The sequence below is a fragment of the Crotalus tigris genome, unplaced genomic scaffold (assembly GCF_016545835.1).
Source record: "Crotalus tigris isolate CLP2741 ecotype Arizona unplaced genomic scaffold, ASM1654583v1 scf7180000017666.379230911805:20528666, whole genome shotgun sequence".
NCBI lineage: Eukaryota > Metazoa > Chordata > Lepidosauria > Squamata > Viperidae > Crotalus > Crotalus tigris.
Window position 1 is genome coordinate 4,030,276 of NW_024096552.1, and position 26,207 is coordinate 4,056,482.

Genomic DNA, 26,207 nt, shown 5'->3' on the forward strand with positions numbered 1-26,207 from the left:
CCAAGCTCGGGAGAGGCCTGAAAGAGTAATTTCCCCCATTTTTTGACAGTTGGCATTCTGGCCAGCTTTATAACAGCAGTTTGCTAAATCATGAGAGGCTTTCCTGGCAGAGGATTTCAAGACATTGCTGCAGATTAAGATCTTTTCTAAGTGCAGCTGAAGAGGGGAATGAGAGGTTGGCAGCCTGGAACCTCAACTCGCCCTCTGCTCAAGCCTTTCACTGCTGCTTTTTAACATTGACGTGAAATGGCTACCGAAGGCTGTCCATCTTACGATACCAAATTATGTACAGGTAGTCCTAGACTTCATGTAGCGAACATTCATGAAGTCATGACAGCACTAAAAAAAGTGACCTGGAATCATTTTTCACACTTACAACCATTGCAGCATTGCCATTGTCCACATGATCGAAATAGGGATGCTTGCCAATTGACTCAGATTTGTGAGAGTTTCAATGTCGTGTGGTGATGTGTTCACCTTTGGGGACTCAGCTGGTGCCCTACCTGGGGGTCCCCCTGGAGTCACGGTTCCTGCTTGAGAAGATGATGGCCGGGGGAGGGGTTTGCAGAGATTCTTTTGGTGAGCCAATTATGTCCTTTCTTGGACCAGGGAGGCCTTCCAAAGTGGATCATTCATACCGTGGTTCCCCCCTGTTTGGATCACTGCCCTGGGCCACCAAGAAACTTCAGCTGGTTCAGAACGCAATGGCACACACAGTAATAGAAGTCCCTAGATTGCCCACGTAAAAACTTTGTTGTGTGAGCTGCACTGAATCCATTTCTTTAAGGTGCAATTGATGGTGCTGGTCATCACCTTTAAAGCTATTTTTTTATTATAGCAGTTAGACATATATATCACCCCACAGCGCTTTATAGCACTCTCAGTTTACAGTGTCAATATATTCTCCCCAACAATCTAGGTCCTCCTTTTACAGACCTCAGAAGGATGGAAGGCTGAGTCAACCTCGAGCCCCATCAGGATCGAATTCCACACTGTGGGCAGAGACAGCCAGCAACACTGAATTTTGACCACTGAGCCAACAGGACACCTGTCTTTATTGTCCCACCTTTATTATTTTTGCATCTATCTGTTCTACCAGGTCAGATATGGTGGGCAATCTCCTAGCCCCTTCCCTTAAATAAACACTCTTCCCCCTGAAATGTGGCAGGCCTTTATCCTCTGTGTCTTCCGTAAAGCAAGGAAGATCCAGTTTTCCCCCTAAGCACTGGGATAAGAAGAGACACCTGCACATCAGAAGCCTGAATTGAAACCAGGTTTTTGTTTATATGCATTTGGTTTTAATAGTTTAGTTTATTAATTAGCCCATTGACCATATCAGAATACAGAATTATAAATACATAACCATTAATAAAACCCTCTAAAAACAAATTAAAATGAAACTGGAGTAAAATACAACCATTTGATACATAGATAGGTGAAATAAGATAGAATTATATTTCAGTATCTACCCCAATCAGTCCCACATATGCTGATCTCAGCCAAACCATTTTACTCAAGTACTGTGCCATATTAAACGTTGTTTTCAAATTCTGCCTGCACATAAGATATGTTGTATTAATATGGGGCTCCCAATGGGTAGTTAGTAAGGCCAGGAGGGCTGGTTAACTTCTAAACTGAACAAAAGCAAGAATCACCTTTTTGGGACTCCCAGACCATCAAAATGCCATCAATCTTGCTTGAAGTATCCTCTATTTATAGGGCAAGTAAATGTTAACCGTGGGGGCTTTGCATTTTGCCATTGCAATGTATGGGGTCTATTGGTTTCTGTATTAAGATTTCATTGCTGTAAATCGGGTGGAGTCACCTTGAGTTGGTGACTGAAACAAAGATACATATCCCGCGTTTATTATATGTAGAAATAACTCAAGGTGGCAAAGATACCTAATACAGATCTAAGCTCGCTTTCTCTGGCCCAGCACAACAGTTCACCATGGCTCCGTGAAAGCGAACAACTTCACTGGGCTAGACAAAGGAAGCTCAGATCTCTTCCCTCATATTTAATAAAATACACTTGACTAAAAAGAATCATGCAAGAAATTAATAATTTCTCAGCTAGTAAGAGACAAGAAACAAAATTCAAGATCAAATTTTTCCTCATGTGGAATTTATTTTGTAATAAGAGGAATTTACTGCAAAACACTGTCCATAATCTGGGCGTTAGAATGGTTACTCTGCTATGTGTAACTTTACATGATTTAAAAGTTTATACCTACTACTGAAATCTCTCCCACACTCCGGACATTCATATGGCTTCTCTCCTGTGTGAGTCCTCTGGTGTGTCACCAGGTGGGAACTCTGACTGAAACTTTTCCTACAATGACAACATTTATATGGTTTCTCTCCTGTGTGAGTCCTCTGGTGTTTCACCAGATAGGAATTCTGACTAAAACTTTTCCCACAATGACATTTATATGGTTTCTCTCCTGTATGAGTCCTTTGATGGTTCACCAGGTAGTAATTCTTACTAAAACTTTTCCCACAATGACATTTATATGGTTTCTCTCCTGTGTGAGTCCTTTGATGGTTCACCAGGACAGATTTCGAAGAGAAATCTTTCCCACACTCTGAACACTCATAGGGTTTCTCTCCTGTGTGAGTCCTCTGGTGTGTCACTAGGTTGTATTTCTGACTGAAACTTTTCTCACACTCCGGACACTCATATGGCTTCTCTCCTGTGTGAGTCCTCTGGTGTTTCACCAGATAGGAATTCTGAATAAAACTTTTCCCACAATGACATTTATATGGTTTCTCTTCTGTGTGAGTCCTTTGATGGTTCACCAGGTAGTAATTGTTACTAAAACTTTTCCCACAATGACATTTATATGGTTTCTCTCCTGTGTGAGTCTTTTGATGGTTCACCAGGACAGATTTCGAAGAGAAATCTTTCCCACACTCTGAACACTCATAGGGTTTCTCTCCTGTGTGAGTCCTCTGGTGTGTCACTAGGTTGTATCTCTGAGTGAAACTTTTCCCACACTCTGGACACTCATATGGCTTCTCTCCTGTGTGAGTCCTATGGTGTGTCAACAGGTGGGAATTCTGACTGAAACTTTCCCCACAATGACATTTATATGGTTTCTCTCCTGTGTGAGTCCTTTGATGGTTCACCAGGTAGTAATTCTTACTAAACCTTTTCCCACAATGACATTTATATGGTATCTCTCCTGTGTGAGTCCTTTGATGGTTCACCAGGACAGATTTCGAAGAGAAATCTTTCCCACATTCTGGACACTCATAGGGTTTCTCTCCTGTGTGAGTCCTCTGGTGCGTCACCAGGTGGCTTATCTGACTGAAACTTTTCCCACACTCCGGACACTCATATGGCTTCTCTCCTGTGTGAGTCCTCTGGTGTGTCACCAGGTAAGAATTCTGACTGAAACGTTTCCCACATTCTGGACACTCATAGGGTTTCTCTCCTGTGTGAGTCTTCTGGTGTTTTACCAAGTGGGAATTCTGACTGAAACTTTTCCCACAATGACATTTATATGGTTTCTCTCCTGTGTGAACCCTTTGATGGTTCACCAGGTAGTAATTCTTACTAAAACATTTCCCACAATGACATTTATATGGTTTCTCTCCTGTGTGAGTCCATTGATGGTTCACCAGGTAGTAATTCTTACTAAAACTTTTCCCACAATGACATTTATATGGTTTCTCTCCTGTGTGAGTCCTTTGATGGTTCACCAGGACAGATTTCGAAGAGAAATCTTTCCCACACTCTGGACACTCATAGGGTTTCTCTCCTGTGTGAGTCCTCTGGTGTGTCACCAGGGTGTATTTCCGACTGAAACTTTTCCCACACTCCAGACACTCATATAGCTTCTCTCCTGTGTGAGTCCTCTGGTGTGTCACCAGGGGGGAATTTTGACTGAAACTTTTTCCACAATGGTATTTATATGGTTTCTCTCCTGTGTGAGTTCTCTGGTGTATCATCAGGGTGTATCTCTGACTGAAACATTTGCCACACTCCGGACACTCATACGGCTTCTCTCCTGTGTGAATCCTCTGGTGTGTCACCAAGTGGGAATTCTGATTGAAACTTTTCCCACACTCTGGACACTCATAGGGTTTCTCTCCTGTGTGAGTCCTCTGGTGTGTCACCAGGTTGTATATTTGACTGAAACTTTTCCCACACTCCGGACACTCATATGGCTTCTCTCCTGTGTGAATCCTCTGATGTTTCAACAGGTGGGAATTCCAAATGAAACCTTTCCCACAATCAGGACACTCATATGGTTTGTCTCCTGTGTGAGTCCTCTTGTGTCTTGCCATATTAGCGTGCATGATAAATCCTTGTCACACTGGATCGTCTGGTAGAGCTTCTCTCCAGTACGGGTCCTTCCAAGAACCATAAGGGAGCTACTCTGAGTAAACCTTTTGCTGCACTCCAAACATTTGTATCACTTTCACTGGGTGGATCATCTCCTGCATAATCAGCTGTGATTCGCAACCTCTATTTTTCCCACATTAGGCAGTCTGTGGGGTTTTTTCAACACTGATATTTTTGGATTCTTGAGGAGGCCAAAAATGTTTCTGATCTCTTACTTGGAGGTTCTTTGAGTCAAGTCAAGTCTTCCTGAAAGGGTTTAATTAAAGCTTGTCCATTTTAGCTATCCAAGGGACCTCTTCCTTCCCACTGACTTCCAGTTATCTCCATTTTTTAAAAAAATTCGATATTATCCCCCTTGAGTTGCACGTGCTCCATTTTTTCCACCTCAAAACTTTGTTCTTGTTATTCTCTCCCTTGTCTCTCACCAGGTGAGACAGGAGAAGAGTTTTCAAAATTTCTGGAGGAAGCAGAAAAAGTTTTGATTGATGCTTTGTCTTGCATTTTAATGCTGCTTCTCATTCTCTGTGGTCCAGAGTGTTCTTCTTGGCATCCTCTTTGTCTGTAAGATTCATATTAATGGGTCAGTTTCATTATTGTTTAACAAATGGGTGCAGGACATGTGAAAGCAGAAAAAAGAAAAACCTTATATTAGCAATAAAACATCAAAATTCTAGTTTAACTCCTAACGTTATTTATGATTCATTTGGCATATAGAAGACTAGCAAAATCCAAATTCAAATATTGATTCAATTATAACATTCTTTTGGCTTGGATAGATCACACATGTATTTATTTATTTATGAGACTTATATACCGCTTTAAGTGCAAGCACTCTCTAAGCGGTGTACACCAGTAAGCAATATATATATATATTTACATTGCCCCCAACAATCTGGGTCCTCATTTTACCTACCCTGGAAGGATGGAAGGCTGAACACACATGCCCACAGAAATAGACACCTAAGATTGATGTATGTCTGTGTGCATACGAGTCTGTACATCAGTTAGAATAGAGATGGAAGGGACCTTGTAGATCTTCTAACCCAACCCCCTGCTCAAGCCGGAGACAAATGGCTGCCCAGTCTCTTCTTAAAAACCTCCACCAATGAAGCACCTACAACTTCTGGAGGCAACATTACCACCAGATGCATCTGTAGCTGGCTGGCAAAACGTACTCAACGAGTAATCCTCAAGGGCACTACATCCACATGAAGAGAAGTAAGCAGTGGGGTATCACAAGGTTCTGCCTTAGGCCAAGTACTCTTCAATATCTTCATCAATGACTTAGATGAGGGAACTCAACAAATTTGCAGATGACACCAAACCGGTAGGAGTAGCCAACACTCCAGAAGACAAACTCAGGATCCAAAAAGATCTTGACAAAGCTGAACAATGGACCCTATCCAACAAAATGAGTTTCAATGTGGAGAAAAGCAAAGTTTTACATTTAGGCAGGAAAAATCAAAGGTACAAGTAGAGATTGGGCAAAACCTGGCTTAAAAAGAATAACTATGAGAGGGACCTTGGAGTCCTAGTGAATGATCACTTAACCATGAGCCAGCAGTGTGCAGCATTAGCCAAAAAAGCCAGCCGTGTGCAGCATTAGCTAATCCTGGGTTGTATAAACAGAGGCATAGAATCAAGATCACACAAGGTATTAGTACCACTTTATAAAACCCTAGTAAGGCCACACCTAAAATATCACAAATAATAATAATAATAATAATAAATCTTTATTGATTAGCCCTTGGGCCATATCAAAGTGCAAAGTTCCAGGAACAAATTATTACTAAAGTTTGATAAAAGCAATTTAAAATGAAATTTGATAAAACACAGTTTAAAATGGAACTAGAGAAAAATACGACTTAAAATGAAATTGGAGTAAAATACAATCTAAAATAAAATTAAAATAGAGTACAGTAATTTAAAACATAGATAAAATATGATAAAATTATATCTTGCAGTCATCCTTGCAATCTACCCCAGTCAGTCAGTCCCACATATGCAGATCTCAACCAAACCATTTTAAATACTGCGTTAAATGTTATTTTCAAGTTCTGGCCGCACATAAGGTAAGTTGTTTTGATATGGGGATCCCAATGAGTCATTCGTTTGGTATATAGACAGAGGTACCTGTCTGTCACCCTCTTTTATAGGTAACAATCAAATAGTATGTGAGCCAGGTCTTCTACCTCTGCTGCTCCGCAAATGCAGAGATGCTCATTGTAAGGTATAGAATGGAATCTCCCATATCTGACCATTGTGTCAAGCTGTTCGAATTTCGCTCACGTAAATATCTCCCTAAGGTGTTTTGGCAGTTGTAACTTCAAATAGCTGTCTACTTGAAAGTATGTTTGTATTTACTCAGCCATTTCAAGTTACCCACCTTACTAAGGATCACTATATCATTTTGTGCTTCTATATCCTTAATTCTTTGGGCAGCTCCTTTTTTGAATTGTTCTCCTATTACACAAGAGACAGGAAGACCACAGCTTCTTACAAAATTTGTTGGTTTGGTGATCCAGGAGATTTGTGACTGTAATTTTATTTGCTCTAATAGACATAACTTGGGGAGTCTATCAGTCTCCATTTCATTGACTTTGCACCAGTAGTTATAAGCTCTAATTCTGGATGGAGCATGAATTGTATGAATTCCCAATTCAACTCTAACTGCTACAGCAGATGTTCTTGGATCTAAACCCAGAATACATCTCAAATGCTGGGACTGTGTTTGTTGTAAGACTGTGGTTGAGTAAAGACCCCAACCTTCTGCTCCATACAAGAGCATAGTGGTAACCTTAGCTTTATATACTTAATTAATGGGGCTAAGGACCCTGGGTAACTATGTTTCTTTAGTTTAAGCAATAGATTCAGGCGGGCTTTTGCTCTAAATGTACTTCGTTGATGATGGCAAACCAAAGATCCAGTCTTGTTTCGGCCAGATATACAAAGGTGTTAACCTCTTCAATTGGTTCACCATCTAATTGCCACTTACGTCTCTGAAAATACTGCAGCCAATTTTGGTCACCATATGACAAAAAAGATGTTGACAGTTTGGAAAAAAATCAGAGAAAAGCAACTAAGATGATCAAAGGCCTCGAGATTAAAACATAGGAAGAATGGCGGCAGGACATGGGTTTGGCTAGTCTAAATAAAAGAAGAAATAGGGGAGACATGATAGCAGTATTCCAGTATTTGAGGGGCTGCCATAAAGAAGAGGGGGTCACGCTATTCTCCAAAGCACCAGAGGGCAGAACGAGAAACAATGGTTGGAAACTGATCAAAGAGAGAAGCAACCTGGAACTAAGGAGACACTTCCTGACAGTGAATAGCTTGCCCCCAGAAATCGTGGGTGCTCCATCACTGGAGATTTTTAAAAACAGGCTAGTAACTTGTTGGAGATGTTATAGGTTCTCCTGCTTGAGCAGGGGGCTGGACTAGAAGACCTCCAAGGTTCCTTCCAGTCTATTCTATTGTCACTTTTAGGAAGTTTCTCCTTAATTCCAGGTTGCTTCTCTCCTTGATTAGCTTCCATCCATTGTTTCTTGTCTTGCCTTCTGGTGCTTTAGAAAACAAATTGACCCCCTCCTCTTTGTGGCAACCCCTCAAATATTGGAACACTGCTATCATGTCCCCCCCCCCAATCCTTCTTTTCTCTAGACTGGCCATACCCAAATCCTGCAACCTTTCTTCATATGTTTAGTCTCCAAGCCTTTAAATTTTAGCTTTGCCCATCTCCCAGCAGAAAACTAGAGGCAGAAGTTTTAAATCATACAGCGTTAAGTGTAATAACGTTTGGAAAAAGAAACGGTATATAGTAGCAGCCGACATGTTTCAGCCTAGTTGCTTCTCTGCTTTTACACCCCGGAGGAAACAAGGCAGCTCTATTTGCTCCTAGTTTCTCCTCCGAACTCTCAGCTCACCTTCCAGATGCTCCTTCGACCCTAGGAAGAGTACGAGAGCCGCTCTACATGTGTCTATCCTCCCGTGGATAATTCGGAAGAGGAAGTTCCTCAGCCCTTGTCCTCCCCTCGACATCCTTTCTAGCAATACTCGATGGTTTTCACTCCGTTTGACCTTAGCTCCTCTCCCTCCGGTTGGATGACGCAACTCATCCACCGGCGACGCTGCTGTTAGATTGACTGTTTTCCAGCCGCTAATGTTATGTTACAGCTCCACCTAGTGACGTAAGGCTGAAAATACGCTCACTCTGTCTCTGGCGTTTCTAAGATGTTTTAATTAAGACCCTTTTTCCTCTCTTAGTGACCACATCCATAACTTTTCTCCAGGACCATCTAGCCCTCGTCTGTCCTTTGGGGTTTCGCAGGGACCATCCCAACCTATCCAAAGCGCCTAAAGCGAATACATTATTCGCCGCCCCGATTACATCTCCCATTGTTCGAATTCTATCCCACTCTGCCCTTATTTACAAATTACCTTTTATGGCTATTAGTTCCTAGGCAGGTTGTCTCTACAGCAGGAATAGGCAACCTTGGCTCCTTTATGACTCCTGAGCCAGTTCTGGGAGTTGAAGTCCATGAGTCATAAAAGAGCCAAGGTTGCCTACTCCTGCTCCAGAGTAACTATTGTATCAGCAAATTCTGGTTAAAACGGGTTTCCAGCCTAGCAAAGGCCTTCCTACATACAATTCTCAAGCTTCAGGTAGGCTCATGAAATTAGAAATATGTGCAATGTATTTTCTTTACAGGCTAGCAGGTCTTCTTACAGTTCTGTAAAAACAATAGGCGTTTCCCCCCAAAATCCCTCCTTTTTCTTTCCATACTTTCTATTGATTTTTACATTTTTATTTCTCAAATTGTTGCAACATTTTTCCAACATCTTCGCTCTCATCTTTCATTTTCCATCCAATCATAGTCTTTACAACAAACCGTTATTATTGATCTACACTGCAAACAACCATTTATCATTCTAATTATTAATATTCAAATTCCCAACATTACTAATGGTTTTACCCACCCGGCCAAGTTAGGGATCCAATCATTGAGTCCTTTCAAGGGATTCCAACCATCCTTTCCTCTGGCCCTAGCCTTTTGTTGTAATGTATTTATTTGTTCATGATGTTTGCAATGATTTCAGAATAATCAGGTACATCTTAGCTAGTATGATCTACCCAAGCACAACAACTATAATCAATTCGCTCTGCACATAGCCCTCACATCACAGAAGCTGCTAAACTCTCTATTTCTAATTGTTAGCTTAACAACGTAGTCCTTAATATTTTTAATTCTTCACTTAAGAACATTCTATCACTTTGAGGCTCAGAGTGCTGGTTCTGGTGCCACTCAGTTTCCCACCCCACCCCCGCCAGGCTGAACAAGTGGGCGGGATTGCCTTTCGCCTTCCCCGCCGCTGCATTGGCAGCTGATGCTGTCCTCTTAAGAGGCGGCATGGTGATTGGACAGCAGCCATGCTACAAATGGGAACAGGCCATCACCCAAACCTCAGCCATGTTCTCCACGTCATGCTGCCAAAAACAGCAAGGTAGACTCGTACAGAGGCACAGCGCCAAAAACAGCACTTGGAGCTTCCAGGAGCCACAGAGATCTGTGCACGCCCTTTGCAGTCGTCCTGCTGCAACGTGCAACCTCTCCCTGTGAGCAATCCGCCTCGCTCAGGCTGGCTGTTGTGGGAGTCTTGTCCCGCATGTCCGACAGAGCTGGAGGACAGGGATGGGCCAACTTGACCCCAGCAGAAGCGGATTGCTTCAACTGCGAGGAGCTTTGCCTGAGGTTTCCATCGCCCAGGCTTCCTGAAGCTGATGGGAAATGTGGCACGCCCCAGCTGAAGAGCTTAGCTGAGCCACAAATTTGAATGCTCATGTTGAGCAGTGGTGCGCCTCGAGTGAGGAAGCGGCATGAACTTTGAGGGCGTGAGTGCCTGTATTTCTGCGGCTCGTATGCAGAGTTCACACCGCGCCTTCCCTTTGGCGATCAAGGGGGCTAATGATGGTAAATCCAAATCATTTTTTTTTTGAAAATATTTTATTGTTTTTTTTAATTTTTAAGAAAAAGTACTCAGGACACACTGTGGTGTTTGGGTAATCAGACATTCCAAAGTAAAAAAAATGAATAAACAACTCAATACATTCACTGTCTCCTCTCTATTTCCCTCAAATAACATAATACGTTTAAAATATTCCATTTCTAAATTAAATTTCTATTACTACTAAACCTGTTTTAAAAATTTATCAGTTTACAATTATCAAAATCAAATTTCACTTTAACTCAACAAGTTATCAATTCAGGTATCCCTTCCAGATATATTCTAGTTCTTAATTTCTCTCATCCCTCTTTTTATCACCAATCTCATTTATGTCTTCTTCCATTACACAATAGCTATCTTAATTAAAAAATGTTAATTCACTTCAATTCATTACAGAAACTTCAAATTTCATCCAATTAATTGTCATATCTTATCACATCTATGTTATTGTACAAAAAAAATCATCTAAGTTAAAACACTCCATTATTAAAACCATCCCAATCTAAAAAATCAACATTTTTTCTATTCCAACACATAATTTTCATCAAATAAATCTGTTATTCCAAAAAGTATTCTTAATCTATTTAAAATATCTTTTCTAAAAATCACCCTCACATATATATGTTTATATTTTTTATTGCTTCTAACTCTAAATCATAATCCTTAAAACAAACCATAAATCAAACATTGCCTTTAAATTCATTACACAATTTTAAATTTCTCTTTTCAGTCTAATTCTGGCTTTTTTCCTGTGCCCAGTAGGTTTCCATAGGGATGCTTCCTTTTCAGCCAGTAGATCTGTCTTTGTTGCTTGCAGTAGCCTTTGCAATAATAACAATCTCATCCTCTGCATTAGACGTCTGTATCTCTCCTCCTTGAAGGGTCGTTGCTTTGTAGTTTGAAGTCTCAGTCTTGGCTTCTTCAGTTCCTCTAAGTTGCAGATACTCTCCTCCTTGATGCATCGTTGCTTTGTAGTTTGAAATGTCAGTCTTTGCTTCTTCTGTTCCTCAAAGTTGCAGATGAAAGGTTTGTAAGATAGAATAAGTTCCTCTTTTATCTCTATTAATTCCTCTTCTAATATATTTTGATTTATATCATAGTCAGATATAGCCTGGACGTCCATTTGAACATTTGAAGTGAAATCCCTAGATCTTAGTTCTGTAGTAAACTTTTTCATTGTAGCACATATTTCTGCAGTAGCCTCATAGATCTTTTCCAATATAAGTGTACAGTTTAAATGTGACTGAGGTTTCTCCATTTTGATAGTAATTAAAAAGAGTCTTTTTTCTTTTTTGTGGAGGCTATATTTAATATAATTTACGCAATATCCACCCCCACAGTTCCCCAGCTTATCTCCTCTTCAAAAGTATCTTGAAGGTCAGCTGTCTTCAAACCAAGTAACCAAAGGCTGCAGTATTACATTTTTGCCACTAGATGTCCTCAGTAAGTTAAAAAAGGTCTTTTCCAAACTACATTTCCCTTTTTCTTTTTTTAAAAAGTATAATGTGAAAAAGAAATAATCTTCCAGCATAGGATGATAGTACAGTTCTTAGAAAAAAATATACAAAAATATAAAAATTCTTTAGAATTTTGTTCTATTTTTATAGAACAAGCTTTTCTTCCCAGAAAAATGTAGAAGCTGCCTTTTCAAGCCAGGGAAATAATTCCAAAAAGGCTCTTTCAGGTAGCAAAAACAAAATAGAATAGAGAGAATAACAAAGAAAAGTCTCACCCGGATTCATCATGGGGGTTCTTACAGCTTAGATGTTCTTTGACTTGCGGTTTGAAGCAGCAGAATGATCAGCTATTTTACTGGCCGATCTTCTTCTCCGTCGGCCCTCAGAGATGGCTTGGACAGCTGAGAGAGCCGTCGCTCCTCAGCTACCGAGCAGAGCCTCCTCGACAGAAGTCACACCCTCCAGGGCTATTTTGGACCCGCATAAGGGTCTGTCGGCGGAGGGAAAGTTAGCCGACGAGGAGACAAGTCTCCTCGTGTGACTAGAGACGCTGCGAACCGGCGGATTACAGTACTGATGATGAATGTAAATGAAAAGGCAGTTTCCAAAGCCTTCCTCCCCCACCGAGGGAAACCTGAGTCACATCCCAGAGTGGGATGTCTCTGGACGCCCAGCTTTCTTTCCCGCCCTTCCGCAGAGGAAGAGAAAGGCGGCAAAGCCTGCAGGGTAGTGCAGGCCCCTCTGGAGGCTGCTTCCGGGTGAGGGTAAAAGACAGAAGCTGCTGGTTGAGGCCCCTGCCAGTCCCCACCCCTGCCTGCCTGCTGGATTCCCCAGTCCAGGGCAGGGATAGAAAGGTGGCAGCCTCTGCTTGCCTTAGGCCCCGGCTCTCTTAATGTTCAGGTTGCCTCGCAGTGGCTGCACTGGCAGTAGTCAAGGCAGGGGGGTGGGAGGCACGGGATCCGGCCTGCCAAAAAACCTACGGTGGGACAGAATGGGCTGGGTCTTAAGTAGGGCTTATTTGGGGGAGGGGAGGGCTTATATTAGGCCCAACCCCCAAAATCAAGCTAGATCTTATTTTCTGGGTAGGTTGTATTTTTGGGGAAACACGGTAAGTACTTGTACAAAATCAATGAAATGGAGGCTGATTAGACTTCCTTAGTTATGTCTATTACAACTACAAATCTTTTGGATTACTAAACAGACAAATTCTGTAAGAAGCTCTGGCCTTCCTGTCCCTTGTATTAACGGGAGAATAAGTTAAAAAAAAAGAGTTCCTCAAACAATCATGGACAGAGAAGAACAAAATGGTTTTAATATGTTTTTTTAAGAACTATTGACTGGCAGCTGGCCAGAATTTGTTATTATATGGATGGCTATATAAGTATTTTAAATAAATCAGAGGAAAAAGAGATGAATCTGAAAAATGTTCCCGCTGAGGCTGCCCATTTGCAAGTTGCTGGATGATGATGATGATGATGATAATAATAATAATAATAATAATAATAATAATAATAATAAAAAAAGTTGGAAGGGACCTTGGAAGTCATTGTCCAACCCCCTTCTCAGGCAGGTAACCCTATAGCATTTCGGAGTTGGGGTGCCACATACATTTTCTTAACAAATAAAGATACATACCCCACGATTATATGTAGAAATAACTCAAGGTGGCAAAGATACCTAATACAGATCTAAGCTCGCTTTCTCTGGCTCAGAACAACAGTTCATCATGGCTCCGTGAAAGGGAACGACTGCACTGGCCCAGACAAAGCAAGCTGAGATTTCTTCCCTCATGTTTAATAAAACACGCTTGACTAAAAAGAATCATGCAAGAAATTAATTTCTCAGCTAGGTTTCCAGTAACAGACAAGAAACAAAATTCAGAGGAACACTGTCTATAATCTGGGCATTTGAATGGTTACTGTGCTGTGTCACTTTACATGATTTAAAAGTTTATACCTACTACTGAAATCTCTCCCACAATCTGGGCACTCATAAGGTTTTTCTCCTGTGTGGGTCCTCTGGTGTGTCACCAGGTTGGAATTCTGACTGAAACCTTTTCCACAATGAGGACATTTATATGGTTTCTCTCCTGTGTGGGTCCTCTGGTGTCTAACCAGTTTAGATTTACAAGAGAAATCTTTCCCACAATCTGGACACTCATAGGGTTTCTCTGCTGTGTGAGTTTTCTGGTGTTTCACCAGGACAGAATTCTGACTAAAACGTTCCCCACAATGACGACATTTATATGGTTTCTCTCCTGTGTGAGTGCTCTGATGTCTAACCAGGTCATATTTCCAAAAGAAACCTTTCCCACAATCTGGACACTCATAGGGTTTCTCTCCCGTGTGAGTCCTCTGGTGACTCACCAGGTGGGAATTCTGACTAAAACTTTTCCCACAATGACATTTATATGGTTTCTCTCCTGTGTGAGTCCTCTGGTGTTGCACCAGGTAGGAATTCTGACTAAAACCTTTCCCACAATCCGAACACTCATAGTGTTTTTCTCCTGTGTGAGTCCTCTGGTGTGTCACCAAGTTGGAATGCTGACTGAAACTTTTCCCACACTCCGGACACTCATAGGGTTTCTCTCCTGTGTGAGTCCTCCGGTGTGTCACCAGGTTGGAATTCTGAGTGAAACTTTCCCCACAATCCGAACACTCATAGGGTTTTTCTCCTGTGTGAATCCTCTGATGTTTCACCAGGTAAGAATTCTGACTAAAACTTTTCCCACAATGACGACATTTATATGGTTTTTCTCCTGTGTGAGTCCTTTGATGGTTCACAAGAACAAATTTCGAAGAGAAATCTTTCCCACACTCCGGACACTCATATGGCTTCTCTCCTGTGTGAGTCCTCTGGTGTGTCACCAGGTTGTATATCTGACTGAAACTTTTCCCACATTCCGGACACTCATATGGCTTCTCTCCTGTGTGAGTCCTCTGGTGTATCACCAGGAGGGAATTCCGACTGAAACCTTTCCCACAATCTGGGCACTCATATGGTTTTTCTCCTATGTGAGTCTTCTGGTGTATCACCAGGTTTGAATTGTGACTGAAACCTTTCCCACAATCTGGGCACTCATATGGTTTCTCTTCTGTGTGAGTCCTCTTGTGTCTTACCATATTAGTGTTCATGCTAAATCTTTCGTCACATTGGGTCATCTGACAGAGCTTCTCTCCTATATGGGTCCTTCCATGACCCATAAGGGAGCTACTCTGAGTAAAGTTTTTGTTGCACTCCAAACATTTGTATCATTTTCACTAGGTGGATCATCTCCTGCATAATCAGCTGTGATCCGCAACCTCTATTTTTCCCACATTAGGCAGTTTGTGGGGGTTTTCCATCACTACTAAAATGTTTCTGATCTCTTACTTGGAGGTTGTTTGAGTCAAGTCAAGTCTTCCTGAAAGGGTTTAATTAAAGCTTGTCCATTTTAGCTATCCAAGGAACCTCTTCCTTCCCACTGACTTCCAGTTATGTCCACTTTTTTAACAATTTTGATATTCTCCCCCTTGACTTCTTACGTCATGTTCCCTTTAGTTGCACATGCTCTATTTTTTCCACCTCAAAACTTTGTTCTTGTTATTCTCTCCCTTGTCTCTCATCAGGTGAGACAGGAGAAGAGTTTTCAAAATTTCTGGAGAAAGCAGAAAAGGTTTTGACTGATGCTTTGTCTTGCATTTTAAAGCTGCTTCTCATTCTCTGTGGTCCAGAGTGTTCTTCTTGGGATCCTCTTTGTCTGTAAGATTCATATTAACGAGTCAGTTTCATTATTGTTTAACAAATGGGTGCAGGACATGCGAAAGCAGGAAAAAGAAAAACCTTATATTAGCAATAAAACATCAAAATTCTAGTTTAACTCCTAACATTATTTATGATTCATTTGGTAGATAGAAGACTAGCAAAATCCAAATTCAAATATTGATTCAATTATAAAATTCTTTTGGCTGGGATAGATCACATATATATCAATACATATGCCCACAGAAATAGACACCTAAGGTTTATGTTATATCTGTGTGCATACGAATCCGTACATCAATTAGAATAGAGCTGGAAGGAACCTTGTAGATCTTCTAGCCCAACCCCCTTCTCAAGCCGGAGACTCTATACCATTTCAGACAAGTGGCTGCCCAGTTTCTTTTTAAAAACCTCCACTGATGAAGCACCTAGAACCTCTGGAGGCAACATCACCACCAGATGGATCTGTAGCTGTCTGGCAAAACGTACTCAACCAGTAGTCCTCAATGGCACTACATCCACATGGAGAGAGGTGAGCAGTGGGGTATCACAAGGTTCCGTCTTAGGCCCAGTACTCTTCAATATTTCATCAATGACTTAGATGAGGGAATTGAAGGGGAACTCATCAAATTTGCAGATGACACCAATCTGGCAGGAGTAGCCAACACCCTAGAAGACAAACTCAGGATCCAAAAAGATCTTGACAAACTTGAACAATGGGCCCTATCCAACAAAATGAGTTTCAATGTGGAGAAAAGCAAAGAAAAAATCAAAGGTACAAGTAGAGATTGGGCAAAACCTGGCTTAAAAACAGTAACTATGAGAGGGACCTTGGAGTTCTAGTGGACGATCAGGGTGCAGCATTAGCCAAAAAAGCCAGTGTGCAGCATTAGCTAATCCTGGGTTGGTATAAACAGAAGCATGGAATCAAGATCACGCGACATATTAGTACCACTTTATAAAACCCTACTAAGACCACACCTGAAATACTGCAGCCAATTTTGGTCACCATATCACAAAATAGATGTTGACAGTTTGGAAAAAATTCAAAGAAAAGCAACTAAGATGATCAAAGGCCTCGAGATTAAAACATAGGAAGAACGGCGGCAGGACATGAGTTTGGCTAGTCTAAATAAAAGAAGAAATAGGGGAGACATGATAGCAGTATTCCAGTTTTGAGGGGCTGCCACAAAGAAGAGGGGCTCACACTATTCCCTAAAGCACCAGAGGGCAGGATGAGAAACAATGGTTGGAAACTGATCAAAGAGAGAAGCAGCATGGAACTAAGGAGACACTTCCTGACAGTGAATAGCTTGCCCCCAGAAATCGTGGGTGCTCCATCGCTGGAGATTTTTAAAAAGAGGCTAGTAACTTGTCTGAGATGTTGTAGGTTCTCCTGCTTGAGCAGGGGGCTGGACTAGAAGACCTCCAAGGTCCCTTCCAGCTCTATTTTATTCTATTCCTCACTGTAAGGAAGTTTCTCCTTAATTCCAGGTTGCTTCTCTCCTTCATTAGTTTCCGTCCAATGTTTCTTGTCTTGCCTTCTGGTGCTTTAGAAAATAAATTGATGCCCTCCTTTTTGTGGCAACCCCTCAAATATTGGAACGATGCTATCATGTCCCCCCCCCCCAATCCTTCTTTTCTCTAGACTGGCCATACCCAAATCCTGCAACCTTTCTTCCTATGTTTAGTCTCCAGGCCTTTAAATTTTAGCTTCTCCCATCTCCCAGCAGAAAACTAGAGGCAGAAGTTTTAAATCATACAGCGTAAGTGTAATAACTTTTGGAAAAAGAAATGTTATACAGTAGCAGCCGACAAGTTTCAGCCTAGTTGCTTCTCTGCTTTTACACCCCGGAGGAAACAAGGCAGCTCTATTTGCTCCTGGTTTCTCCTCTAAACTCTCAACTCACCTTCCAGCTGTTGCTTCAACTGCCCCCCCCCCACGCCTCCATCCCTCCACGGATCAATCGGAAGAGGATCAATCGGAAGAGGAAGTTCCTCTGCCCTTTCCCTCTCCTCGACATCCTTTCTAGCAGTACTGTGTGCTTTTAAAGCCTTTCACCTCAGCTCCTCTCCCTCCGGTTGGATGACGCAACTCATCCACCGCCGAAGCTGCTGTTGTGTTAGAGCTCCACCTAGTGACGTAAGGCTGAAAATACGCTTACTCTGTCTCTGGCATTTCTAAGCTGTTTTAATTAAAAGCCGTTTTCCTCTCTTAGTGACCACATCCATAACTTTTCTCCAGGACCATCTAGCCCTCGTCTGTCCGTTGGGGTTTCGCAGGGACCATCCCAACCTATCCAAAGCACCTAAAGCAAATACATTATTCCCCGCCCCGATTACATCTCCCATTGTTCAAACTCTATCCCCCTCTGCCCTTATTTTTTGTTGTAATTTATTGATTTGTTCATGATGTTTGCAATGATTTCAGAATAATCAGGCACATCTTAGCTAGTATGATGTACCCAAGCACAACTATAATCAATTCGCTCTGCACATGGCCCTCACATCACAGAAGCTGCTAAACTCTCTATGCCTAATTGTTAGCTTAACAACGTAGTCCTCAATATTTTTAATTCTTCACTTAAAATTATATCACTGAGGCTCAGAGCACTGTTTTTGGTACCATTCGGGTTCCCACTCTACCCCTGCCAGGTTGATGTGGTGGGCGGGATTGCCTTTCGCCTTCCCCTCTGCTGCATTGGCAGCTGATGCTGCCCTCCTAAGAGGAAGCGCGGCGATTGGACAGCGGCCACGCTACGAAACCTTTCCCACAATCTGAGCACTCATATGTTTTCTCTTCTGCGTGAGTCCTCTTGTGTCTTACCATATTAGTGTTCATGCTAAATCTTTCGTCACATTGGGTCAATGGATAGAGCTTCTCTCCTATATGGGTCCTTCCATGAACCATAAGGGAACTACTCTGAGTATTTGCTCCCTTTTCTCTGATGAGAAAGAAGAAAAGTTTTCAAACTGCATGCAGGAAGTAGAAAAGGTTTTGGGTGATGGTTTGTCTTGCATTTGAATGCTGCTTCTCATTCTCTGTTGTGCAGAGTGCTCTTCTTGGCATCCTCTTTATGTGTAAAATTCATATTAATGGGTTAGTTTCATTATTGTTTAACAAATGGGTATAGGAAGTGTGAAAGCAGCAAAAAATAATGTATATTACTATGAAAACATCAAAATTCTAGTTTAACCTCTGTCAATGCTGCTAACGCAGGATGTTTCCGCTCTGACAACTGATGAAAATGCAGCCATTTTCTCTATTCCTTTAACATGCTTTTTCTTCTTTTACAAATTAGGGGCAGCAGAGAGGGGGGGGTTGGAATGTAAGCTCAGCTAGCCATAATAATAACACTGCTGTGGAAATCCAAGGACAAGTTGATAACGTTTTGGTGGGCTGTGGAGAAAGCCCCTGCTTTAAGCCAGGGCTTTTCAACCAGTGTACGCTAACCACCTGTGGTACTTTGCCACGTGCAGGTGGTACGCAGCTGCTAGTCAAGTGTTGCAGGGGACGGGAATGAGCCTAAGAAGACTGAGGAAGAGGAAGCTGCAGCTGCATTAACATTGAAGCTCAACTGTTTATTTTTCCATAATATTATAAAATAGCCATTTCTATAACAACAAATGAATCTAATAAGTAAAACCCAAAATCCCCCCCCCCTTTTTTTTAGTCATCAAGTTTTTGACACCTTGCCAAGCACTGGTGGTACTCAAATATTGTCATGTCCTAAAAGGGGTACAATCTGTGAAAAGGTTGAAAAGCCCTGCTTTAAGCTAATTGGGGAATGTGATTTATGACAGTTAATTGGGGGTGGGAGTTGTACTTTGTTACTTTGTCTCTGGGGAAAGGGCATTTAGTTTTTGGGTGCAACTATGTAGGCCGATACTTTGTATCCCGAATAAATGTACTTTAAGGAAGAATTTTGCCTCAAAGTTCTCTTGATGGGTTTCATCTATCGCACGGGTCGGTAACCTGCTGCTCTGGAGCCACATGAGGTTCTTTCAGACTTCTCCTGTGGCTCCAGGCTCCAGTCCTCCTCCGCCATTTGCAGACAGAGAGACACAGACAGAGAGAGGCACTTCGCTTCAATCTCTCTCTCTCTCTCTTTCTCTCCCCCCAATCTTCTGCTCACCTGGCCAGCTGGTGCCCGGGTGCCCCACCCCCGAATAAAAGCACAGCCAGGAAGTCCCTTTCCCAGGCTGGCCCTGTCCCAGGTGCACCTGGCCGGGGAGCCGCACGGGGCAACCCCAGGATACCTCCTGGGAGCGGCCCACCGGAGCCTCCACTGAGCGAGTCAGCCCTCCTGCAAGCCACAGCCCCGAGGAAGCGCAGGCCCTGCGATCCTCAGTTGGTGGTAATGTTGGCCCCACTGGCCGGGAAGGTATACCAGAGTCCCGGCTGCCGGGAAGGAAGAGGGAGATGCAGCAAGGGCAGGAGAGGAGCGCCGATTTAAAGCCAGCCCAATCAGAATGTCCGTGGTGTGTCAGCTTGTCGGAGAAGAGTGTGAGGCTGGCTGGCCAGGTAAGCAGAAGATGAGAGAGAGAGAGAGAGAGAGAGAGAGAGAGAGAGAGAGAGAGAGAGAGAGAGAGAGAGGCGCAAGTGCCTGTCTGTCTCTCTCTTTCACACACACACACACACACACACACACACACACACACACACGATGCTCAGTTTCAGATTACCGTCTCTTGGATGGTAAATTTGCTTCCATAAATCAACAAGCGGGCGGGAGGTTGGGGGTGGAGGGGGCAGGAACGAGCCCTTAGAATTAAACGTGCAAATTCCACTGGAGCAACTGAGCACCCCATTTAGAATGGAGAGTGCCGGTGCAAAGCAAAGGAAGGTTTGCAAAATGGAAACCAAGGTTTAGAGCGGGTGGGAAGACAGTCCTGGCGGTACCTCAAGAGCTTTCATTGCTCAACCTGCCCCCAGCATCGCACTACCCGGCAATTGCAAGTGCTCAAAGGCTGGACAGGGTCAGGAGCCAAGGTGGGGTAGGGTGGGGAAAGAGAGAGTTGTTGAACTGAAGCAAGCGCTTTACAAAGGATTCAAACCCCCCCCCAAAGAACGCCCCCCTCTTATTTGGGGCGCAAAACGTGTCCAGTCCATCCCATGAGCATTTTCAAGACTTTGATGGGTAGATGCTTGGTTTGGCACAAAGGGTCTGAAGGGGGAATGGCGTGGAGGAAAACTTTGCTGCTGGCACCACCCCCACCAGTAACGTTCCCAGCGAGTCTGCTTTGCCAAGATAGCTCAACTCCATTGCTCATGGGGGGGGAGGGGGCGGGAACGCCGGTCACTGCTGCTGCTCAGGAACCAAAACAGGGCAACTGCTTCCAAGCGCGACTTCAGGGCGGGACCGCGACAGGGAGGGAGAGAAGGGAAGCACAGGTGTGCCTCTCTCTCTCTCTCTCTCTCTAACACACACACACACACACACACACACACACTGAGTGGGGGAAGAGGGCAGGAGAGACACGCCAGTATAAATGTCTGTGGTGTGTCAGGTGTGGTGGAGTGCCTGAGATGCAGCAGGCTTTTAAGGTAGCCATGTTCATTTATCCCATTCCGTTCGGGCTGGTTCCTCCTCTTGATCCCGTAAGAGCAAGATAGAAAAATGGGTGTGTGTGGGCGCGTGTCGGCACTCGGACTGGATTAATGAATGAATGGACAGAAAGAGAGAAAGGGAGAGAGAGAAAATGAAAAAGCAAAAGGGAGAGGAAAGAGGGAGAGGAAAGAGAAAGAGAGAGATGGAGAGAGAAAGAGAAAGAGAAGGGAGAAAGAGAGAAGAGAGAGAGGGAGAGAAGAGAGAGGAAAGAGAGGGAGAGGAAGAGAGAAAGAAGGGGAAAGAGAAAGAGAGAGAGAAAGAGAGGGAAGAGAGAGAAAGAGGGAGAGAAAGAGAAAGAGGGAGAGGAAAGAGAGAGAGGGAAAGACAGAGAAAGAGAAGAGGAAAGAGAAAGAGAGAGGGAGAGGAAAGAAAGAGAGAAAGAGGGAGAGGAGAGAGACAGCGCTCATGCACAGCAACCTCAATGTCTTTTTAATTAAACTCTTCAATCAACCTCTCCCCCTTTGTATGCGCGCTCCCAGAATTTTGCGGCTCCCAGTGTTTTCTTTTCTCTCGGAAACAGATCCAAGTGGCTCTTTGGAGTGTTTACGGTTGCAGACCCCTGATCTATCGGAACCATGACATTAACATTATTTATGATTGACTTGGCATATAGAAGACCAGCAAAATGCAAGTTAAAATATTGATTCGTTTATAAAATTCACACATATATGCCCACAGAAATAGACACCTAAGAATTTAGATATTTCATTAGACTTACTAAGGCAGCAACATATAAAGAAAATTTATATAAGATGTTTTATAGATGGCATATGACACCAGTTCGATTAGTGAAAATGTTTAAAAATGTATTGAATATTTGTTGGAAATGTAAACAACTGCCAGGCACTTATTATCACACCTGGTGGACATGCCCTAATGCAAAGAAATATTGGCTTAAAATTCATACATGGCTGGAAAAGATGACAAAAATACAGATAGAATTTCAACTGGAATTGCTTTTCCTAGGAATAATAAGATCTGATTATGGTGAAGAGAATGATTATTTAATATTACATGTTTTAACAGCTGCAAGAATAGTATTTCCCAATTTTGGAAAAATGAAAATCTACCACCTGATCAAGCTATAATTACTAAAATTTTAGATTGTGCAGAAATGGATAGATTAACACTGGAGATTAAAGAGAAAGATGATTCAATTTATTTTAAAACTTGGGAAAAAAATTAACAATGGTTAGGGATATGTAAATGATGGACTTTTAACTAAGTTTTAGATTTTAGATTAATAATATTGTTATTTTTAGTGTGTTTAAATGATGTGATAATTATGATCATTTGAGAATGTACTAATGATGATAATGAGATTTTAATAATTTTAATAATTTTGTTTACCTATTTAAAAGAAGTCTATCAATTTTAGTATGACGGTTACAGTTAACTTTATTGCATGATTGCTGACTATGATATGGATAATGTTATTTAATACTTAGATTTATTTAATACTTAGATTTACCCCTACCCTACCCCAAATTCCACACCCCTCCTTTTTCCCATATTGATCCTATCCTTTTTTACCCTTACAAAATTTAATAAAATATTTATATATATATAAAAAGAATTTACATATTTCTGCCTCCATATGTCTACGTATATCAATCAGAATAGAGCTGGAAAGGACCTTGTAGGAATTGTAGCCCACCCCCCTGCTCAAGCAGGAGACCCCGTATCATTTCAGACAACTGGCTGCCAGTCTCTTCTTAAAAACCTCCAGGGATGAAGCACCCACAACTTCTAGAGGGAAACTGTTCCACCGGTTAAATGGTTCTCACTGTTAGGAAATTTAATTCCAGGTTGCTTCTCTCCTTGATTCCTTTCCACCCACTGTTCCTTATGTTGCCTTCTGCTGCTTTGGAAAACAAGTTGACTCCCTCTTCTTTGGGGCAGCCTCTCAAATATTGGGACGTTGGAATACTGCTATCATGTCATCTCCCATCTCCCAGCAGAAAATCACAGGCAGAAGTTTTAATCATGGAGCATAAGTGCAAAAACATTTGGAAACAGAAGGAGACGACATGTTTCAGCCTTCTTGATTGCTCTGCTTTTACACCGTGGATTGCTCTGCTTTTACACCGTGGAGATTTACAACCAGGTAAATCTACTTGCTCCCCCTCTCCTCCGACCTGCCCTCCACTCACCTTCCAGCTGCTGCTTCGTCCCTGGGAAGAGCAGGACAGCCGCTCTACATCTCTCCATCCTCCCGTGGATGACTCGGAAGAGGAAGTTCCTCTGCCCTTGTCCTCTCCTCGACGTCCTTTCTAGCAATACTCGATGGTTTTCACTCCGTTTCACCTTAGCTGCTCTCCCTCCGGTTGGATGTCGCAACTCAGCCAGCAGCGATGCTGATTATGTTGACGATTTCCTGGCTCTGTCGTTGTGTTAGAGCTCCGCCTAGTGACGTGAGCCTGAAAATACGCTCGTTCTTTCTCCGGCGTTTCTAAGATGTTTTAATGAAGAGGTGTTTTCCATTCTTAGCCACCACGTCCATCACTTTTCTCCAGGACGATCTAGCCCTCGTCTGCCCTTTGGGGTCTCGCAGGGACGCCCTCATCCTCACTGCAACTGAGCTAGGAGCTTCACTTGCAGGAACTAAACCGGGGGAAAGCATCCGTGGGTGGAACAGAATGCACCATCAGGCAAGAAGAAAGCACACCTGCCTTGGGGATCAGTGGCGAGTCTTCCAGCCAGTATTGGGTTCTTCCTGTATTTGCCAAGGTATTTTCTCTTTGGGGTGAGGAGGGGGTGTCCTGCTCCCATCACTACATCCCAAAACTTTATGACTGATTTCCTGTGGCTCTCAAGGATTTAGGACATGGAAGCACCAGCATTTCAGGGGATCCAAGGGGACTAGCCTCACTCCAGCTGGCCAGGGCTGGTTTTAAGCCTGCCAAATGCCAGGTGCTTCTGTAATTTCCTTAGAAAATCTCCATTAAGTCAAAGTGAGTGAGACACATACACAGCAGGGCCTAGGAAAAGGGAGTTCAGAAAGACGCTGTCTATATTTGTAAACTAAACTGTTGGATTCGTTGTCTAGTTTAAATAAAGAATCACCTCCAAAATGTCCAAGGGAAAACAATAGTAATTTATTTGCACTACTTTGCAAAAAGGGTGTATCTCGTGCACACAAGTACAGTGGACATATCTTAAATAGTTAATATTCTTTCTTTATCTTCCCTATTGCCATTGTAAATTTACCTCCCACCTTTTCCTCATTGGCTTCATACTCAGGCTGTCACAAATTATCCACAGCAGCTAAAGTGAAGACATTATTCCCCACCCCTGATTACCGTAAATGCCGGCGTACAAGGCGACCCGGCGTATAAGACGACCCCCGTATTTATAGCCGGGCCGCATTCCTAGAACGTCGTCTTATACGCCGGAAACTACCAGTATTTCCGGCGTATAAGACGACTCGGCGTATAAGACGACCCCCGTCTTTGGCGCCGATTTCAGCGCTCACGGAAGTCGCCTTATACGCCGGCATTTACGGTACATCTCCCATTACTCAAATTCTATCACCCCCTGCCCTTATTTACAAATTACCTTTTATGGTTACTAGTTCCTAGTAACTATCATATCAGCAAATTCTGGTTAAGACCAGTTTCTAGCATAGGAGAGGCCTTCCTACATACACTTCTCAAGCTTCAGCTAGGCTCATGAAATTAGAAATATATACAATGTATTTTCTTCACAGGCTGGTACAGAGATGTCAAACACAAGGCCCGGGGGCCGGATGCTGTCCCTGAAGTGGTTTCATGTCGCCCGCGAAGCCATCCTGGAAACAGTGAGGGAACGGCCCCCGCTGCCTTGGCCCTGACCCAGCCTGGCCAGGAGCCAGTGTAGAATTTTGTGGTGGCCATCTATATTGAAATGCAATCAGTCTTAGCTCCACAAGGCCGTCTAGAAACAGCGAGGAACCAGCCCCTGCCATGTCAGCCCTGCCTCCTGGGTGCATGCTGGGGAGGTGTTACCCTTTGTGAGGAATGAAGAAATGGACCATGCCTTGGCGCTTACCCCAATCCCACCCCCTTCTGCCAGAAACCCTCAGAACTGTCCCACTCCTGCCCAGGTCCCCATAGGCACCCTTGATGGGAAGTGTAGAGCTGGCCATGCCCACCCAGTAGGCCACACCCACTCCATCCATGCCCACCCAGTAGGTCGCACCCACCCTGTCCGCCCCCCCCCGGGGGGGGGTAGATCTTATGTGAGAGACATTTTGGTGTAAGGGTTAAGGCCTCAGCCTAGGAAATGAGTGGGAATCTCAGGCAGAAACTCTGCTGGGGTCTTTAGGCCAGTTCCTGTCCCAGACCCTGAAAGGAGGAGGCCTGGAAACCATCCACCTGTCTGTAGCTCTCACCTGCTAGCCTGCATGCCTGGGACTCCTATTTCTTTCCACATCACAATCACATGAGGTCCTCACTTAAAGACCCATGAGGTCCGAGAGTTACAGTGGCAACTGGAACTGCCAGGATTCCCTCACATGCCTGTGCTCATGTGATAGTAATGGAAAACATGGCGCCAATTCCTGTCACAACTCGAGAATTACTTATATTTCTTTTCCAAGCTCGGGAGAGGCCTGAAAAAAAAATTCCCTCCACTTTTGGACAGTTGGCATCCTGGCCAGCTTTATAACAGCAGTTTGCTAAATCATGAGAGGCTTTCCTGGCAGATTTCAAGACATTGCTGCAGATTAAGATCTTTTCTAAGTGCAGCTGAAGAGGGGAATGAGAGGTTGGCAGCCTGGAACGTCAACTCGCCCTCTGCTTGCAGCTCTGACTTTGCCACCCGGAGAAAGGGCTGTGCAGGAGAAAGACACCTGGGCCCTTCTCGGTCTGAGTTCAGGCTGGGGCACATCACCAAAATGGCATTTGTTGCAACTCTCGTGGACTTTTGGAGGGCTTGGGATACACGGGATACAACCATTTTGTCCCTCTCATCAGGTTTCATGATATCCTGGACAGGCGCTTAGGATTGGAAATGAGAGGCACTTTATTTAACTGCTTCTGCTTCCATCTCCATGCCCTGGTC

The 26,207-nt window shown here is 43.2% G+C and overlaps 1 protein-coding gene across 4 annotated transcripts; it reads right to left on the reverse strand.

Annotated features, from left to right (window-relative positions):
• Nucleotides 1-1,291: 1,291 nt before the first annotated feature.
• LOC120305126 (zinc finger and SCAN domain-containing protein 2-like) lies at nt 1,292-24,448 on the reverse strand. Of its 4 annotated transcripts, XM_039336544.1 has the most exons (3): nt 17,463-19,199; nt 13,775-15,550; nt 1,292-4,313 (listed from the first exon to the last, which is right to left on the reverse strand). In XM_039336544.1, the coding sequence occupies exons 2-3, from the start codon at nt 15,012-15,014 to the stop codon at nt 2,188-2,190; spliced, it is 3,366 nt and encodes a 1,121-aa protein (XP_039192478.1). In that variant the 5' UTR covers nt 15,015-15,550; nt 17,463-19,199; the 3' UTR covers nt 1,292-2,187. The 4 variants fall into 4 exon arrangements, with proteins under 4 accessions (XP_039192478.1, XP_039192475.1, XP_039192476.1 ...); XM_039336541.1 differs by lacking the exons at nt 13,775-15,550; nt 17,463-19,199 and adding an exon at nt 23,318-23,426 and having other exon boundaries at nt 1,292-4,910; XM_039336542.1 differs by lacking the exons at nt 13,775-15,550; nt 17,463-19,199 and adding an exon at nt 8,275-10,416 and having other exon boundaries at nt 1,292-4,910.
• Nucleotides 24,449-26,207: the final 1,759 nt, after the last annotated feature.